Source organism: Oncorhynchus tshawytscha, linkage group LG08 (genome assembly GCF_018296145.1).
Source record: "Oncorhynchus tshawytscha isolate Ot180627B linkage group LG08, Otsh_v2.0, whole genome shotgun sequence".
Classification (NCBI taxonomy): Eukaryota; Metazoa; Chordata; class Actinopteri; order Salmoniformes; family Salmonidae; genus Oncorhynchus; species Oncorhynchus tshawytscha.
In genome coordinates, this window is record NC_056436.1 from 39,208,141 (window position 1) to 39,227,467 (window position 19,327).

The 19,327-nt window shown below is 45.3% G+C and overlaps 1 protein-coding gene across 6 annotated transcripts in view; it reads left to right on the forward strand.

Annotated features, from left to right (window-relative positions):
* Nucleotides 1-19,327, forward strand: part of kidins220a (kinase D-interacting substrate 220a) — an 87,520-nt gene that overhangs the window by 4,234 nt on the left and 63,959 nt on the right. For 4 of the 6 annotated variants that reach the window (XM_042325540.1, XM_042325541.1, XM_042325538.1 and 1 more), the window contains exons 2-19: nucleotides 5,385-5,537; nucleotides 5,753-5,851; nucleotides 6,558-6,656; nucleotides 8,358-8,456; nucleotides 8,563-8,661; nucleotides 8,837-8,935; nucleotides 9,292-9,489; nucleotides 9,729-9,827; nucleotides 10,192-10,290; nucleotides 10,518-10,616; nucleotides 10,803-10,980; nucleotides 11,232-11,396; nucleotides 11,726-11,905; nucleotides 12,198-12,363; nucleotides 12,492-12,643; nucleotides 15,593-15,693; nucleotides 15,841-16,026; nucleotides 16,494-16,634. In XM_042325540.1, the coding sequence (XP_042181474.1) occupies nucleotides 5,406-5,537; nucleotides 5,753-5,851; nucleotides 6,558-6,656; nucleotides 8,358-8,456; nucleotides 8,563-8,661; nucleotides 8,837-8,935; nucleotides 9,292-9,489; nucleotides 9,729-9,827; nucleotides 10,192-10,290; nucleotides 10,518-10,616; nucleotides 10,803-10,980; nucleotides 11,232-11,396; nucleotides 11,726-11,905; nucleotides 12,198-12,363; nucleotides 12,492-12,643; nucleotides 15,593-15,693; nucleotides 15,841-16,026; nucleotides 16,494-16,634 (2,391 nt within the window). In that variant the 5' untranslated portion in view covers nucleotides 5,385-5,405. Of the gene's footprint in view, nucleotides 1-1,991; nucleotides 2,505-5,384; nucleotides 5,538-5,752; nucleotides 5,852-6,307; nucleotides 6,427-6,557; nucleotides 6,657-8,357; nucleotides 8,457-8,562; nucleotides 8,662-8,836; nucleotides 8,936-9,291; nucleotides 9,490-9,728; nucleotides 9,828-10,191; nucleotides 10,291-10,517; nucleotides 10,617-10,802; nucleotides 10,981-11,231; nucleotides 11,397-11,725; nucleotides 11,906-12,197; nucleotides 12,364-12,491; nucleotides 12,644-15,592; nucleotides 15,694-15,840; nucleotides 16,027-16,493; nucleotides 16,635-19,327 lie in introns of those variants that run through there. The other 2 variants (XM_042325539.1, XM_042325543.1) reach the window with 2 other exon arrangements.

Sequence of the window (19,327 nt, forward strand, 5' to 3'; positions counted from 1 at the left end):
CGTCATAACTGACTTCAGGGAGCAAATGCTCACATTCGATGTCCACTGGCACGCTAGAGAAGTGTGCTCTTCACGGATGATCCGCGGTTGAATCTGTCCCGGGCAGATGGCAGACAGCGTGTATGGCGTCATGTGGGCGAGCGGTTTGCTGATGTCAATGTTGTGAATAGAGTGCCCCATGGTGGCGGTGGGGTTATGTTATGGGCAGGCATAAGCTACGGACAACGAACACAGTTGCAATTTATCAATGGCAATTTTAATGCACAGAGATACTGTGATGAGATTCTGAGGCCCATTGTCGTGCCATTCATCCGCCACCATCACCTCGTTTCAGCATGATCATGCACGGCCCCACGTCGCAAGGATCTGTACACAATTCCTGGAAGCTGAAAATGTCCCAGTTCTTCCATGGCCTGCATTCTCACCAGACATGTCACCCACTGAGCATGTGTGGGATGCTCAAGATCGATGTGTTCCAGTTCACGCCAATATCCAGCAACTTCGCACAGCCAATGAAGAAGAGTGGGACAACAGGCCACAATCAACAGCCTGAACAACTTAACGTGAAGGAGATGTGTCGCGCTGCATGAGGCAAATGGTGGTCACATCAGATACTGACTGGTTTGAATGATTCACACCCCTACCATTTTTAAAAATATATTTGTGACTAACAGATGCATATCTATATTCCCAGTCATGTGTTATACATAGATTAGGGCCTAATGAATTTATTTCATTTGACTGATTTCCTTATATGAATTTATCTGAAGTATTTTAAATTGTTGCATGTTGTGTTTTATATTTTTGTTCAGTGTATATGCCAATAGTGTGCATCAATGACTACTTTATCATAACCATTACAGATAACAAATTCTAATTGCTAAATGGGCCTGACAATGGGCCTCAGGATCTTGTCACTGTATTTCTGTGCATTCAAATTGCCATTAAAAACAATGCAATTGTGTTCGTTGTCTGTAGTTTGTGCCTGCCCATACTATAACCACACCGCCACCATGGGGCACTGTGTTCACAACATTGACATCAGCAAACCTCTTGCCCACACGATACCATACACGTGGTCTGCAGTTGTGAGGCTGGTTGGACTTACTGCCAAATTCTCTAAAAAGTCGTTGGAGGAGGCTTATAGTAGAGAAATGTACATTCAATTCGCTGGCAACTGCTCTGGTGGACATTCCTGCAGTCAGCATGCCAATTGCACACTCCCTCAAAACTTGAGACAACTATGGCATTATGTTGTGTGACACAACTGCACACTTTAGAGTGGCCTTTTATTGTCCCCAGAACAAGGTGCAACTGTGTAATGATCATGCTGTTTATTTATTTTTTATTACTCCTTTTTCGCCCCAATTTCGTGGTATCCAATTGGTAGTTAGTCTCATCTCATCACTGCAACTCCCATACAGACTCGGGAGAGGCGACGGTGGAGAGCTGTGCGTCCTCCGAAACACAACCCAACCGAGCCGCCTCCGCTTCTTGACACATGCCCACTTAACCCGGAAGCCAGCCACACCAATGTGTCGGAGGAAACACCGTACACCTGGCGACCATGTCAGCGTGCACTGCGCTCGGCCCGCCACAGGATTCGCTAGTGTACGATGGGACAAGGACATCCCTGCCGGCCAAACCCTCCCCTAACCCGGACGTCGTTGGGCCAATTGTGCGCCGCCCCATGGGTCTCCCGGTCGCGACAGAGCCTGGACTTAAACCCAGAATCTCTAGTGGCACAGCTAGCACTGCGATGAGGTGCCTCAGACCACTGCGCCATTTGGAAGGCCTTGATCATGCAGTTTAATCAGTTCATTGATATGCCACACCTGTCTGTTACTTTTGCTCATGACAGGTGGGATCAACACTTTACACTGAACAACATTATAAACACAACATGTAATTTCATATATTCAGTCAATAAAAAAAGTGCCATTTAAGATGCAAATATTATATCATTAACACAATCTTCAAAAGGGCAGTAACCTCAGCAGTGGCACTTGCTTGTAGAACCCTACAAAACCCTGGCATAGCCTCGTTTTGTTAACTTAGCAGACAAGACACTTATTTTCCAAGCTCTTATCACAGTCAAGACACGCCTATTTTATAGTAAAAAACATGATGTAATATAATAAAATTGAACAGAGTAGTGCAAAATGATTCTTATTTCTCGTAAGTTTTTGTTCTACATTATTTTGTTGTACTGCATTGTTTGGTTTAGAGCTTGCAAGAACGGCATTCCACTGTACTTGTGCACATGACATTCATTTAACTTGATGTGCATCCTGCGCCTGGAACAGTTATTCCCCAGGAGTGATAATTTGAAACCGGGCTCAATTTGGCGAGTTGAAAGACCATTTTTTTCAGGGTTACAAGCCAAAATCAGTCATATTTTCGATATACAGATTTGTAGTTTATTCTGCCTGTTCTTTGGAATTTTCTAAAATGGATTAACAATTCCAAATTGAACGCTGCATGGGGATGAATTACTCTGTTTGGTGAGTAGGCCTGAGCTTTATAATGATTCTGATTAAAATACACTCTTTGATGAAGACAAACTTAAGTTTTTGCATATTTTCAGTGTGGAACCTGTATGTTTAGGGAGGTTATAGCGTACAAATTCTGAATGGCACTAGCAGTTCGCAAAGTAGGGTTGTCAGTAGTGGCCACAGTCATACATCCCACCTATTTATACAATTTCTCTTCTTAGAATCAGATGTTATACCTAACCCGTAACCACACTGTTAACCTTAAATTAAGAACAAAAAGCTTTTTTCCCTTCCTGAATTTGGGCGATATAGCCAATTTTGACTTTGTGCATGCGGTGATAAACGCAAGTTGGCCTAAGCGAAAAATAAAAATAGACCAGACGCAAATATTCCAAAACTGCAGTTTATTATTGGAACACATATTTCCCTACTTAAGTCAACCAGTCCATTTTGAATTTGTGATACAACTGTCATCATTTGGCAATAAATGTAGCTTGTGTATCCCATTTAGTTAGTTGTTATAGGCCTAACAGAGCTTGTGCGTACACTCGGCATGTGTGTAGAGGGAGTGGTCAGAACGCAATTGAGCGAGTGAGACACAGATGGAACAAGGGAATTTGGGGAGAAAAACCGTGTGATGCTTGGCATGGTTTCTTTTTTGTTCTGTCCCGCAAATGCACATGTACAAATAGAACACTAGAGTCCAAATAAAATGTAAGTGTTCTTCAAGACAACATTTAAACCAAATCGTTTTAAAGTATATAAAAAAAAGAAATCTGATCGAGTTTTGACAGTTCATTTGAGTGCTTGAATACTCATGCCCGTCTCTAACTGTTATAAAAATAGTTGCTGTCCAGTCTCATGTCCTCTGCCATACTTATTAGGCCTGTATGAAATGCAAGTGTGCAGTGCATTCTGAAATTATTCAGACCCCTTGACCTTTTAGTTAGTCATTCTAAAATGGATTAAATCATTTCCCCCCTCATTCTACTTCGTAGAAGCAAACAGTGAGCAGTGCAGACAGAGTGCATTTGGAAAGTATTCAGACCCCTTCCCTTTTTCCACATTTTCTTACGTAACAGCCTTATTTTCCTCCTCAATCTACACAAAATACCCCATAATGACAAAGCAAAAACACGTTTTTTTGAATTGTTTTCCAAATGTACACAAAAAATATAAAACTGAAATATCACATTTACATAAGTATTCAGACCCTTTACTCAGTACTTTTGTTGAAGCACCTTTGGAGGTGATTTTTCTCCCATTCTTCTCTGCAGATCCTGTGAAGCTCTGCCAGGTTGGATGCGGAGCAACGCTGCACAGCTACTTTCAGGTCTCTCCAGAGATGTTCCATCGGGTTCAAGTCCGGGCTCTGGCCGGACCACTCAAGGACATTCAGAGACTTGTCTCGAAGCCACTCATGCGTTGTGTGATTATGGTCATTGTCCTGTTGGAAGTTGAAGCTTCGCCCCAGTCTGTGGTCCTGACTGCTCTGGAGCAGGTTTTTTTATCATCAAGGATCCCTCTGTACTGTGCTCAGTTCATCTTTCCCTAGATCCTCACTAGTCTCCCAGTCCCTGTCATTGAAAAACATCCCCCCAGCATGATGCTACCACAACCATTTATTTATTTTTTTTGTAACATTTTTTAAACATTTTTTAACTAGGCAAGTCTGTTAAGAACAATTTCTTATTTACAATGACATCCTACCCTGGCCTAACCCGGGCGGCGCTGGGCCAACCATGCTTCACCATAGGGATGGTGGCAGGTTGCTTCCAGACGTGACGCTTGGCATTCAGGCCAAAGAGTCAAAGAGTTCAATCTTGGTTTCATCAGACTAGATGTTTCTAAATGTCTGAGAGTCCTTCAGGTGCCTTTTGTCGAACTCCAAGCGGGCTGTCATGTGCTTTTTACTGAGGAGTGGCTTCCGTCTGGCCACTCTACCTTAAAGGCCTGATTGGTGGAGTGCTGCAGAGATGGTTGTCCTTCTGGAAGGTTCTCCCATCTCCACAGAGGAGCTCTGTCAGAGTGACTATTGGGTTCTTGGTCACCTCCCTGACCAAGGCCCTTCTTCCCCGATTGCTCAGTTTGGCTGAGTGGCCAGCTCTAGGAAGAGTCTTGGTGGTTCCAAATTTCAAGTCTCATAGCAGAGGGTCTGAATACTTATGTAAATAAGGTATTTTTTAAATATATTTTTTTTATAAATTTGCAAAAATGTCTAAACCTGTTTTTGCTCTGTCCATTATGGGGTATTGTGTGTAGATTGAGCAGGAAAATAAGGCTGTAACGTAAGAACATGTGGAAAAAGGGGAAGGCGTCTGAATACTTTCCGAATGCACTCTGTCTGCACTGCTCACTGTTTGCTTCTACGAAGTTGAACTTCTGATAACATTTCAAAGCTCAAAGAAATACCATCCTTTTGAAACACAAAGCAGTGAGTGGACAACAAACATTCCCTTTGTTTGTACTGCTTGGCTTAGGGCCTATTTACAGTCATAATCCATTGATTTGATTTAACTAGGCATGTCAGTAACACATCCATAGCGCGTTTAGAAGCATTTTGACCGGTGGAGGCTGCTGAGGGGAGGACGGCTCATAATAATGTCTGGAATGGCATCAAACACCTGGACACCACGTTTGATGTATTTGATACCGTTCAACCTATTCAACTCCAGCCATTACCCACGAGCCCATCCTCACTGGTGCCACCAACCTCCTGTGATTTTGACTGACATTTGAACTAAAAACATCAACTTGTGGTTGTTGACTCATGGCTTATTAATGTGTTGGGTTGTCCTTATGACAATGTGCTTCGAATATGTCCAGCCAGCTTTGACTGTGCCAGGTGCATGTGTACATAGGCTAATAACCTCTCTTTGTGTCTCCTAGTCACGGTGGTGAAGCGTAGTCATGGACACCACCACCTCTCTGAAGATGACCACTCTGGCCACCCAGAGCCTGTTCAGCTACGTTGAGGAGAACAACGTGCCGGCCATAAAAGCCCACCTGGACAAGTTCAAGGAGGTGGACAGCAGGAGCGAGGTGAGTCAATGACCACTGGATACTAGGCGTCGCGCGGAACACAGTAAACATACAAATGAGAGTTAACATAAACATCGAAATAAGTACTAGGCTAATTTGTTTAGCCGGGTTTTGCTATAAAAGTGAATGCTCCAATTAAATCAGTGCTTGGGTAACTATTTTGTGATTAGTGACCGTCTCTCTGTCTCTGCCCCCCCACCCCACCCCCCCTTCAGAATGGTCAGACTCTCCTCATGGTGACGTCAGAGCAGGGCAACATAGAGATGGTCCAGGAGCTCATCAGGAGAGGAGCCAACGTCAACCTGGACGATGTGGTACACACACACACACACTCTCGCACACCACACTTAAAAGAAATGGTAGCTAGACAATGGGTTTGAGGGTTGCTGTCACATGACTTTTAGACCTAGGACTTTTCCAATCACAACCACACGCCTATGCTCAGGACAGGGAGAATAAGTCTGCTGGGAACACGTAAGATTTCGGTCGCTCAAGGTACATGAAATGCACCATGATGCCAACAGAATACATTACCGCACAAAGTTAACATTTGGTCTCCACTGCCCGAAAAGCCCTTAGTGTCCAGCCTGATGAACTCACCACACTGTGGGTTGACACAGAGCCCCATAATGAGCACCTGTAGAATACCTCAGGCTTCTGTTAAAGTAAATTACAGGGTGTAGAGCTGCTGTCTCCATCAACACACCCAGCCTCAACCTCTTACTAAACCTCAGACACACACACTCAGACTCTCACTACACCAGACTGAGTGAGACGGACCAGACCTGGACACCGCGTCTCACTCTCTCCTTTGCTCTCTGTTCTCTATCTGACGCGCTCTCTCTGTCACCTCCACCTCGCGTCCATGAGCACCTGGTACGACCAGCTGGTAGGTACAGCACTGTGCAGCGGATTAATACAGACCGGCAGCCCTCTGATTGGTGGTGGTCCACGGCGACGACGACATGATGGAGTTTCCGTGGTGACCAAGTGTAACCCCTGTGTTCTGCCCGTCAACAGGACTGCTGGACGGCACTTATCTCAGCGGCTAAGGAGGGCCATGTGGAGGTGGTGAAGGAGCTGCTGGCCAACAATGCCAGCCTGGAGCACCGGGACATGGTGAGAGAGGAGGGTGGGCACTGGGTACAGGGTATTGGGCAAGGACATTGCAGAGTGGACACTGAAGTAAACTCTGGGCAACATGAAGTAAAGCTTTTGTACCTGTGTGTAACATTTCTCTTGAAGGAGTAGTTTGATTGAAAAAGTGAGGGAAAAACGACATAACAAAAAGATGAAAGGAGGATTATTTTAGGTTGGACCGTCTTTTATCTGGATGCATTTTCAAAAGCGGTCAACCTTCTGGGGTGAACAAGGTCACCTACAACTCTGGCACAGCAGTCATTGACTGTCATTGATGGTGGTCATTGGGTATTTTGTATGAGAGCTATAATGCAGTACAATACTTGCTTTATTGGTCCATTTGCACTGAAATTCATATTTTCCTTGCTGTCACAATACCCAACACACACACACACACACACACACACACACACACGCGCGCACAGTAGAAAGAGTCTATTCATATTCTTCCTCTACTGTCTTATGTCTGCCAGCAATCCATTCCAGGCTGCTTTGAAGTGAGTTATCCATTAGCTTGGGATACGATTCCATTACCTCCAATATAATCTCCTCTGTTTTGTAATAATTGCATTTACTGAGCTCTGGATGTCCGGAGTACATTAACCTGGGATATGGTTAATATCTGTAATACAAACCTCTCAGTGGAAGAAGCCTACTTGACCTCCTATTCTGTCTGCAGCTCTGTTCATTCACAGTACGGTTTAGGTTATTCAATAGTCCGTGTTTTTGCACTTCTGCATGTTTCCCGTAGGGGTAAAGACTAATGACAGTGTTTGAGTGTCATGACCAAAGATTTTGCCTTCTGAAATGTGCTATTTCCATTTCATATTTACACTGGTACACTGGTTCTAGTGTAAGGTGACTCAGGCAATCAATCATGGCTGTGTTGCGTGTCAGTTCGGGAACCGTTTCTGTTCCTGAATGTTATGACGACTTTTTGTGACATTATGTGGCAATTTTTTTTTGTGTTAGTACGTTTTGGACTTCGGCAAGAGATTTTTCGGCTTTTCAATGTTTTTTTTCTCTCGAGGGAAGTCAAAAGTCGCTAGCCGACGTTGGCGACTAGCCGACCGTAGGATTCTTCAATGAAGTGCCTGTTGTCATTCAACGAGAGATGACTCATCCTCATGCACATTTTTTCACTTGAGAAATATTGCACCAGACGTCTTAGTCAGATGGAAAATCTCCTCTGCAAAAACAGGAAAATGTAATACAGATTTATTGAGTGATCTTGGATTCATTCTGACTGTTTTGAAGAAGTGCATACTGGCTACGGTGTCTCAAAACGGACAAACAATTGGCGTTTATTTTAATCATTTTTCAAGCGAAGGTCTTTGAAGGGAGTATGCGAGCAGACTCGAGTTCCAAACCTCTTAGGCGCCAGCCGAACTGAAGCCTGCTGACGCCTTAAGCCACCCGGGTGCCAGCCTGTCTGTACTAATAACAGGATTAAACCCACTGTTTGGCTATGTGCATGTCGTGCTGTATGACATCATGACATCATACAGAAGATGACTGCTCTACTTCTCCCTGGCACTGTGGGAATTGTGGCAATAGCCACTAACTATACATGTCACCACTTCCCATTTAAAGTGTGTGTGTGTGTGTGTGTGTGTGTTTGTGTGTGTGTGTGTGTGTGTGTGTGTGTGCGCGCGCACGCCTGTGTGGTTTACTGTACAGGGGGGATGGAGTGCCCTCATGTGGGCTTCCTATAAGGGTCGTGTGGAGGTCACCCAGCTACTGCTGGAGAAAGGAGCTATCCCCAACATCACTGGCCAGGTACACTGGTACTATTCCTATCTAAAGCGCATCAGGCCTTCGATAATTGGGTAAATAATTAGTGTATTTCAGAATGAGTTAAATATGCTAATGTCTGTCCTTACAGTACAGCGTCTACCCCATTATCTGGGCGGCTGGACGAGGCCATGCTGATATAGTGCATCTCCTGATTCATCACGGAGCTAAAGTCAACTGCTCTGACAAGGTAAGCACTCACCACTGGTCCTGTGTTCAATTTGTCTTGTATAAAAATGACATTAAAGTCATAAAAATGACAAAGTAACCTAAAGTAAGTACACTAAATGACCCTACATTCGGTGTTTCAATAGTCATCAACGCTGTCTCTCTCTTTCTTCTTTTCTCTTCTCCCCTGTTCTCAGTATGGCACTACCCCGTTGATCTGGGCAGCCAGGAAGGGCCACTATGACAGTGTGATACACCTGCTGGTCAATGGGGCCGATGTGGACCAGGAGGGAGCGGTAAGTGGACCTCCCTATTCTCGTTAAAACCTCATTACACAAGGCCTGAGCGGATCACACACACAATGGGCTCAAGCAAGGGGTCGGTTCACTCCAAAATGTATTTTTTTGATCTATTTTGTCTTGGAGAGGGGGGGGGGGGTGTGTGTATGAATATTCACAAATTCATTGTCAGAGGTTTTTGTCATGCGCTTGACTACACACTCTTTAAAATAAGGCCTTATCTGATGAGTCAGAGCTTTGTCCGTATAGATATCCATTCATTCCCGTTCATCGTGAACAAACAGGCTTTAGCTGCAATCCATGAAAGGAAACACTGTGCTGAAACAACCTGACTGTTATTCTCTCCCTATCAGAATTCCATGACTGCTCTGATCGTGGCTGTGCGGGGTGGTTTCAATGAGGTGGTGAAGGAGCTTCTGAAGAGGAACCCCAACGTTAACATGACAGACAAGGACGGCAACACGGCCCTGATGATCGCTGCCAAGGAAGGCTACACTGAGATAGTCCAGGACCTGCTGGACGCTGGCACCTACGTCAACATACCAGACAGGGTAGATGACCAACGATGAGCTGAAACATTGCCCCGATAACCCTGACAATAAACAGTAGAGTCTAGACAGGGTGACATCAACCTGAATGATAATGGTCATGCTATATGGATAAATGTGCTGATGGTAACAGCACGTATCGTCTGCTCCTCTACAGTATAACCCATCTTTTCTGTTGTGTGGTGGTTTGAGTTTGCGTTTTCTGTATTCTCTGCCTGTGATGTTTATTGTGTGTGTCACAGAGTGGGGAGACGGTGCTGATCGGAGCAGTGCGAGGAGGCCATGTGGAGATCGTCAGAGCCCTTCTCAACAAATATGCCGACATTGACGTCAGGGGACAGGTAGGAGTGCCCTCCCCATTCAGACATTCCCTGTAAAATGCTTGCTTGGGGAATTGCTCTTTGCCAAGAAACTAATTTTGTTTTTTTTGACCATTTTAAATGAAAACGATCACAGTAAGGTACTTAATTGTTACCCAGAAATGATTTGATATTGAGATGAAAAACCGCCGCATTGGACCTTTAACATCTCTGATCGATCGTCATGCCAATTTATTAGGGCACACCGTAGCAAAATGTTTAACACCGGAAAACAAAAACAAGCGTTTCTTATTGGATATGTTCCAGTAGTCCCGCCCTGTTTCTGTCAGGTTTCTTCCGTTTGGTGCCTAATGAATATGACCCTGTTCTCAACTGTGTAAAACAGGATAGTAAGACTGCCCTCTACTGGGCAGTGGAGAAAGCGAACGCCACCATGGTGAGAGACATCCTCCAATGCAACCCGGACACTGAGAGCTGCACCAAGGTAAGGAACAGCCATAGCTGCTGTACATAAGTGAACAGTCATTTTATAAGCACTGTGACAAATTCCTCTCGTGTCAACATCAACATTGTGATAAAGTTGTGACGGTTTTAAGAATGCGTTTTAAACAAGTGTGATTAGCGTTGCAAATGCACATTTGCTGGCTTCTATTCTCACCAATCACTGTTCTTGGTCTGAGATGATGATGATGATGATGATGTGTGTTTCAGGACGCAGAGACCCCTTTGATCAAAGCCACCAAGATGAGGAAAATTGAGATAGTGGAGCTGCTCCTGGACAGAGGGGCCAAGGTGGCTGCTGTGGACAAGGTACTGTACAAACATGACATATAGAGCCCAGCCTATGTCTTTAGAATAACACCACAGGTTCTGTATACGAGCCAGCGTCTGACGCGTGACCGCCCAATACATATCCACATTGTGCAATCCAGTGTTTCGACCGCACTTTACCTCCACGCCACTCTACTGTAACCATCTCTCTCGTCTCCTGTCCAGAAAGGCGACACGGCCCTTCACATTGCCATCAGGGGGCGGAGCCGCAAGCTGGCTGAGCTCCTCCTGAGGAACCCTAAAGATGGCCGCCTGCTCTACCGCCCCAACAAGGCCGGCGAGACGCCCTACAACATCGACTGCACCCACCAGAAGAGCATCCTCACTCAGATCTTTGGAGCCAGTGAGACCTGACACTCAAATCACATAGACATGCATATAATGCACAAGAGTACTCTAGGGTGGTGTTTTAGCCTGTTTTTTTGTAATGCCCAACTGGTATTATTTAAAACGTCTTTTAATGTGGATCATTACTTTTTAGCGCTTTCAATCTTGTTTTGGAAATGAGATGATTTATTGTTTGGAAGTATTGCTGTATTTATCAAGTGATGACCACTCAACACTCTCCCCTCTCTCTCTCCCCCTGTCTCTCAGAGCACCTGTCTCCCTCTGAGTCTGACGGGGACATGCTGGGTTATGACCTGTACAGCAGTGCCCTGGCAGACATCCTCAGTGAGCCCACCATGCAGCCGCCCATCTGTGTGGGCCTGTACGCCCAGTGGGGCAGTGGCAAGTCCTTCCTGCTCAAGAAGCTGGAGGGTAAGAGAGCACCACCAGGGATATCACCGGGGCTCTTCTTTTGCTAGTGTCCCGAGGCTCTCGTTTGAAAAATAATTAGGCTTTTAACCTCTCACTAAACAACAGCAATATGAATCTAAAAGGGAATATGTCCACCCATTTGGTCACGTTCTGTGCATTAGCTCTATAAAAATGAGTTTCCTTTTTCTCATTGCCAGGCTTGTCTGCCTCAGTGCCTCATTTGTAGTTTCCTGTGTAAGGCAGGAACCTCTAGGGGTCCTACTCATTTTCACTTGCCTATTAATCATTTTTTTGTATAACCTCTCTCTCCCTCCCTCCCGCTCCTCCAGATGAGATGAAGACATTTGCAGGCCAGCAGATTGAGCCTCTGTTCCAGTTCTCGTGGCTGGTGGTGCTCCTGTCCCTGCTGCTGTGTGGTTCTGTAGCTCTTGTCCTGGGCTTCACCGTCGACCCCCGCCTGGCCATCGCCGTCTCCCTCAGCCTCCTCACCCTGCTCTACGTCTTCTTTGGTGAGGAACACTAGAGTAGAACGGAACGGAGGAGAATGAAACGAGTCAACAAAAACTCTGGGCCTTCGGTTTCCTGCAGTTAAGGAGAGTTGCGTGTATTACATCACTAGAGGGCGCCTTGGTTCTACGCTTCGAGCGATTCTGACAGCGTTTCGCCACATACAACTACATTTCTCACGTTCTGCCCACTGGATGCCGTCATAGGTAGGGGAACGTCTGGTGGTCAGTCAGAAATGTGATGTATTCTTTTCTCTCTCTCTCTCTCTCTCTCTCTCTCTCTCCCTCCCTGCAGTGTTGGTGTACTTCGGGGGTCGTCGTGAGGGGGAGAACTGGAACTGGGCGTGGGTCCTCAGCACCCGTCTGGCCCGCCAGGTGGGCTACCTGGAGCTGCTGCTCAAACTCATGTTTGTCAACCCCCCCGAGCTGCCAGAGCAGACGACCCGCGCCCTGCCTGTCAGGTAACACACACACATACATGCATACATAAAATACATGCTTGATGCCGCTCGTGCACACGCACCTTGATGTGAACAACCTTCAATAGAAAAAGTATATTCTAGAATCTGTGTGTGTGTGTGTGTGTCAGGTTCTTGTTCACAGACTACAATCGTCTGTCCAGTGTGGGAGGGGAGACCAGCCTGGCAGAGATGATAGCCACTCTGTCTGATGCCTGTGAGAGGGAGTTTGGCTTCATGGCCACCCGCCTCTTCAGGGTGTTCAAGAACGAGGAGAACCAAGGTACTATGTTTGTCTCCACTTTGGATAACCAAAGGGTGTACAGCAGGCCTCGAATTTCCCTGCGGCTCCCTTGTGTGGGCGTTGTGCCCCCTTGTGTGGGCGTTGTGCCCCCTTGTGTGGGCGTTGTGCTCCCTTGTGTGGGCGTTGTGCTCCCTTGTGTGGGCGTTGTGCCCCCTTGTGTGGGCGTTGTGCCCCCTTGTGTGGGTGTTGTGCCCCCTTGTGTGGGCGTTGTGCCCCCTGTGTGGGCGTTGTGCCCCCTGTGTGGGCGTTGTGCCCCCCTGTGTGGGCGTTGTGCCCCCCTGTGTGGGCGTTGTGCCCCCCTGTGTGGGCGTTGTGCCCCCCCTGGGCTGAAATATTGTAGTTCCCTTCTACCGGCTACCAATCGCCGTGCTCCGAAGCACCTATTACTCACATGGCTTTCTCAGGTATCACAAATCTTAATAGCCAATGCCTGTCAGGTGACCGGGTCCTTATCACAGGCCTCGCAGCTTCGAAGTACAAGTGAAGACCGACACATCGGGATGCAACGGTTCACGCCATTCTTATGGGATTCCCAAGGTGCACGTTGAAGACCTCTAGAACTGCCCACGTTTGCTTTTCCTCAGCCAACAGGACGAGTAACAAACAGCAGAAGCACTATCCTATGTCAACCTACTAACCCCCGAAGTACAAAAGTTGACCCATTCTGTTGGTCAGCTTGTCATTCTGTGCTAGAAATAAGTCTTCCAAACAGAGTCTGGGACAGTTGTGGGACGATAGATCTCAAAATCGTACAACGAGTACATCAACAAAAAAAAAACACTTTTAAAAGCAATAAAGCTGATGCAACAGATCAGAACATTTAGCTTAATAAAATGTTGATAACCTATTATTTCATCGCATTATAAGCGCAACAATGCAGTAGGCTAGACAGTGCATTCAGAAAGTATTCAGACCCCTTCCCCTTTTTCCAAATGTCATGTTGTAGCCTTATTGTGAAATGCGAGCAGTTTCACGTGACAAAGATCTAAAGATGCGACAACGTGGGTCGCTAAACGTGGCTACGTCTTTGGCTGCAGGACAGTAACAGAAAGTTGATTTTGAAAACCAACGAGAGCCTGCTGCTTTTGTGCTCAAATAATTTGGCTAGACTACTTTGAAGTAAGGTAAGACTCCTACGTTTTAAACCATTATTATGTTTATTGTTAAATGGTTTCAAAATGCCGACTGCCTCCTCTTAGATTGCAAGGTGGGTGATGTGGTGGTACGCAACAGGCACTGTTCTTTCCCTCCTATCTGAACGAACAGTTCCCCAGAGTATGTCGATAGAATCAAGCCTTTAAGACATTAATAATCCTACATTTTATTTGTCAAACATGACTGGCATTTAGCCTATGTATGTAATTAAGTCTCATTAAAGTGTGGCTACATTTTCTGGTGCCTCTGTCATGTCAGATATCGGTGTGGACATGAAAGGCTGTAAACAATACGAATAGGCTATCACCTACCTTTGACATGTAGGCTATTCATGCACATTTACATACACTTGTGTTTTTCTTGAATAGCAAGTGTTTTTTTTGTTTTCAAATCAATTTAAATTGGCTATTTTGGTGAATGGCCTTGGTGCCCTAGCAGATGGCCTTGGTGCCCCGGCACATTGAGCACCTCTTGAAGAATGGTATGGCCCCTAAAAATCACGCAACTCCAGCCCTGGTGTACAGTGCCTTCAGGAAGTATTCATACACCTTGACTTATTCCATATTTTGTTGTGTTACAGCCTGAATTCATAATGATTAAGTGAAAATGTGTTTATAGACACTTTTGCACATTTATTGACACAGAAATATCTAATTTACAAAAGTATTCACACCCCTGAGTCAATACTTTGTAGAAGCACCTTTGACAATTACTGCTTTGAGTTGTATTGGTTATGTCTTTATCAGCTTTGCACATCTGGTTTTGGGGATTTCCTCCCGTTCTTCCTTGCAGATTTTCTTCACGGTCTGTTAAGTTAGATGGGAGTAGCGGTGAACAGCAATGTTCAAGTCTTTCCACAGATTTTCAATGGGATTTAAGTCTGAGCTTTAGCTGGATTCTTGTTCTGAAGCCATTCCAGCGTTGCTTTGGTTGTATGGTTGGGGGTTATTGTCCTGAATGTAAAGCTTCACCCCCAGGTATGAGGTCATTTTCATTCTGAAGCAGGTTCTCATCAAGGATTTGGCTCCATTCATTTATCCCTCTACAGTATCCTTACTAGTTTTTCAGTCCCTGTTGCTGAAAAGCATCCCCATAGCATGATGCTGCCACCACAGTGTTGTCTCATCAGACCACAGAATTGTTTGCCTTTATGATCTGAGTCTTTCACGTGCCTCTTTGTAAACTCCAGGCGTGCTGTCATGTGCCTTTTTCTCATGAGAGGCTACCGTCCGGCCACTCTCCCATAAAGCCCAGATTGCTGAAATGCTGTAGAGACAGACTGTTGTCCGTCGATCAGGTTCTCCCATCTCAGTCAAGGAACTCTGTAGTTCTGTCAGAGTGGTCATTGGGTTCTTGGTCACCTCCCTGACCAATGTCATTTTTTTGCCCGTTTGGTCGGACAGCCAGCTCAATGCAGAGTCTGGGCACTTTCATATTTTTTTTGATCAATTTCTCAATGATGGAGACCACTGTGCTCTTGAAATGTTCAACATTTTAGAAATTGTTTTATCCCCTTACTCAGATACAGTATACCCCTCAACACAATTCTATCTCAGCGCTCTACAGACCGTTCCTTGCACTTCAAGGTATGGTTTCTGCCCTGACATGCACTGTCAACTGTGGGACCTTATATAGACAGGTGTGTTTCTTTCTAAATCATGTCCAAACAATTGAATTGGGCCACAGGTGAACTCTAATCAAGTTTGGTGCGTCGTAGAAAAAGGGGGTGTGAATACCTATGTGAATTAGATATTTGTCCCCTCTCCCCTCCAGGTAAGAAGTGGAAGAAGACTTGCTGCGTGCCCAGCTTCATGCTGTTCGTCGTGACGCTGGGCTGCCTGATCACAGCCATGGCGCTGCTGGCCATCTTTAAGGTACCTACACACACTGACACACACACAAATGTGCACATACACAAGCACACACACACACACACACACACTGTGTCGAACATCTGCTGTACATTGAAAAAAAACGTGTTTTTTTTTTGCGCGCGTGTGGACCTCGTTACATGTATTTAGGTGCAGCGTGAGAACCTGACGGTGAACGCGGTGCTTATCGCCATGGCCAGCGTGGTGGGCCTGGCCCTCCTGTTGAACTGTAAGACCTGGTGGCAGGTGGCTGACTCCGTCCTCAACTCCCAGAGGAAGAGGCTGCACAGTGCCGCCAACAAGATGCACAAGCTCAAGAGCGAGGGATTCATGAAGGTAGTGTAAACCCCTTTTTATAGCCCATTTTCAACGTCTTTTCAACATCCTTTCAACGTCTTTTGCTCATAGGGAATACTCTGTTTGATAGGTTCCTCTCTAGTTATATTCAAATGGGGCCGAATCCCTGACTTGAGAATAGATATGTAACTTGTAAATCACGCAGCAATGTCGATACAGACTTGGAACATGGAAGTTACACTCACGTGTAGATCAAATGAGTTGATCGAGTTAGGACTTGGCTCATCATGTCGCTAGTTAAATGGTATTCTACAGTTTTAACATGGTTAAGAATAAATACGTTATGTTGTTACATGATAGCGTTAGGCACTCGGGAGCCAAATTCCTACGACCACTATCAAAACAGAGATTAATTCATAGGAAGAGGCACATTGTCTGTAGTTATACAGTATGTAGTGGTTAATGGTGTGTGTGTGTGTGTGTGTGTGTGTGTTTGGTTGCTCCAGGTGTTGAAGCATGAGGTGGAGCTGATGTCTAAGATGGCCAAGACCATCGATGGCTTCACCCAGAACCAGACCCGCATGGCGGTCATCATTGACGGCCTGGATGCCTGCGAACAGGACAGAGTGCTGCAGATGCTCGACACGGTGTGTGTGTGTTTGTAACAATGACTGAATATGACGTTAGTAACAATGGCTAAACACAAACATGTAGACTATACAATACTATACACAAAACTCACACTATCCATAACCATTTAGGGTTAAATCATTATCCATGACTCACTGGTCATTACTATTGATGGGGGGATCGGTACAGTTACATATCATGATATTATTTTTGACAATATTATTCTATACTTTGACTCCAAGTATAGAATAAAAATCTGTTTAAAAAACACTCTATATACAAAAGTATATGGACACCACTTCAAATTAGTGGATTTGTCTATTTCAGCCACACCCGTTGCTGACAGGTGTATAAAATCAAGCACACCTCCATGCAATCTCCATAGACAAACATTGGCAGTAGAATGGCCCGTACTGAAGAGCCCAGTGACCTTCAACGTGGCACCGTCATAGGATGCCACCTTTCCAACAAGTCATTTTGTTAAATTTCTACCCTGCTAGAGCTGCCTCGGAGTTGTAAGTGCTGTTATTGTGAAGTGGAAACATCTAGGAGCAACAACAGCTCACACGCGAAGTGGTAGGCCACACAAGGTCACAGAACGGGACCGCTGAAGCGCATAAAAATCACCTGTCCTCGGTTGCAACACTCACTACCGAGTTCCAAACTGCCTCTGGAAGCAACGTCAACACAATAACTGTCCGTTTCCATGGACGAGTGGCCGCACCCAAGTCTAAGATCACAATGCCAAGCGTCGGCTGGAGTGGTGTAAAGCTCAACGACAGAAATGGTTTGTCGATCAGTGTGGAAGAACTTGACTGGCCTGCACAGAGTCCTGACCTCAACCCCATCGAATACCTTTGGGATGAATTGGAACGCCGACTGCGAGCCAGGCCTAATCGCCCAACATCAGTGCCCGAACTTCGCAGCAACGTTCCAACATCTAGTGGAAAGCCTTCCCAGAAGAGTGGGGGCTGTTATAGCAGCAGAGGGGGGACCAACTCCATATTAATGTCCATGATTTTGGAATGAGACGTTCGATGACCAGGTGTCCACATACCTTGAGCCATGTAGAGTATTTAGCCTCACAATTAAATGTTTTACCATTTTCTTTTCAGGACAGCTAGGGATACAAGTATAACACAAAACAATTTGATAAACAGTTGCATTCATGAGTTTTATGGACAAATGTCAATATAAAAAGTCAGCCAAAGCAAGAAATTGTACAAACAAATTTACATGAATGCTTTAAGTACAGAAATTGTTAGTGACAACTGTTTGGAATGTTAAGTTTGTGACAGCAACTATGTGAGATTTATTACAGTATTATAGACACTATGTCCTGGGATTTCCTATGTTCCTCTAACGAATCTTGTGTACCTTGTGAGCGTCATAGAGCACAACATGCTACATGTTCGTTAGAGTCTGTAGCTTAATAGTTTGTAGCCGAAACCATTCGGACTCTACAGATGTTTTGGTAAAAAAGACCCGGCCCGGGCCCCTTCGGGATCTGCCCTTGTCTCACAAACACTGCTCTAGTTCAGCCTCCGTTAATCACACAGACCATTGGAGAAATAGACAAATCCACTGGTCCAACTTAGAAGTCTGTAGCTCAAACACACAATGTTTAAAAGGGGTTAGAAGTGCAAAATGTGCCGGCATTACAGTGGGACTCATTGAGTTAAAATGAATAGATTTGGTAGATCACTTTTCATTATTTTGACCTCGCCACATTATAATTGGAAGAGGAAGTGTAAACTCTAACAGCCAATAAGCTTGGATGGTAACTCCAAACACATTTTCACTAAGAGAGGCTGCTTAGCTGGTTAAACCGTGGTTAGCCATGTGTTAGCCAAAACAAGAAAGCTTACCAGCAGCCTGCGGCACTATAGCTTTTAATGCAAACTATTAAGAGCTACAGTGCATTTGAAAAGTATTCAGACCGCTTGACTTTTTCCACATTTTGTTTCCGTTACAGCCTTATTGTAAAATGGATGAAATTGACATTTTTGCAAATGTATTAGAAATTAAAAAAACAGATACCTTATTTTCATAAGTGTTCAGACCCTTTGCTATGAGACTCGAAATTGAGCTCAGGTGCATCCTGTTTCCATTGACCATCCTTGAGATGTTTCTACAACTTGATTGGAGTCCACCTGTGGTAAATGCAATTGATTGGACATGATTTTGGAAAGGCACACACCTGTTTTATATAAGGTCCTGCAGTTGACAGTGCATGTCAGAGTTAAAACCAAGCCATGAGGTCGAAGGAATTGTCCGTGGAGCTCCGAGACATGATTGTGTCGAGGCACAGATCTGGGGAAGGGTACCAAAACATTTCTGCAGTTTTGATGGTCCCCAAGAACACAGTGGCTTCCATCATTCTTAAATGGAAGAAGTTTGGAACCACCAAGACTTTTCCTAGAGCTGGCTGCCTGGTCAAACTGAGCAATCTGGGTAGAAGGGCCTTGGTCAGGGAGGTGACCAAGAACCTGATGGTCACTGACAGAGCTCCAGAGTTCCTCTGTGGATGAAGGACAACCATCTTTGCAGCACTCCACCAACCAGGCCTGTATGGTAGAGTGGCCAGACGGAAGCTACTCCTCAGTAAAAGGCATATGACTGCCCGCTTGGAGTTTGCCTAAAGACTCTTTGGCCTGAATGCCAAGCATCACGTCTGGAAGAAACCTGCCACCATCACTACGGTGAAACG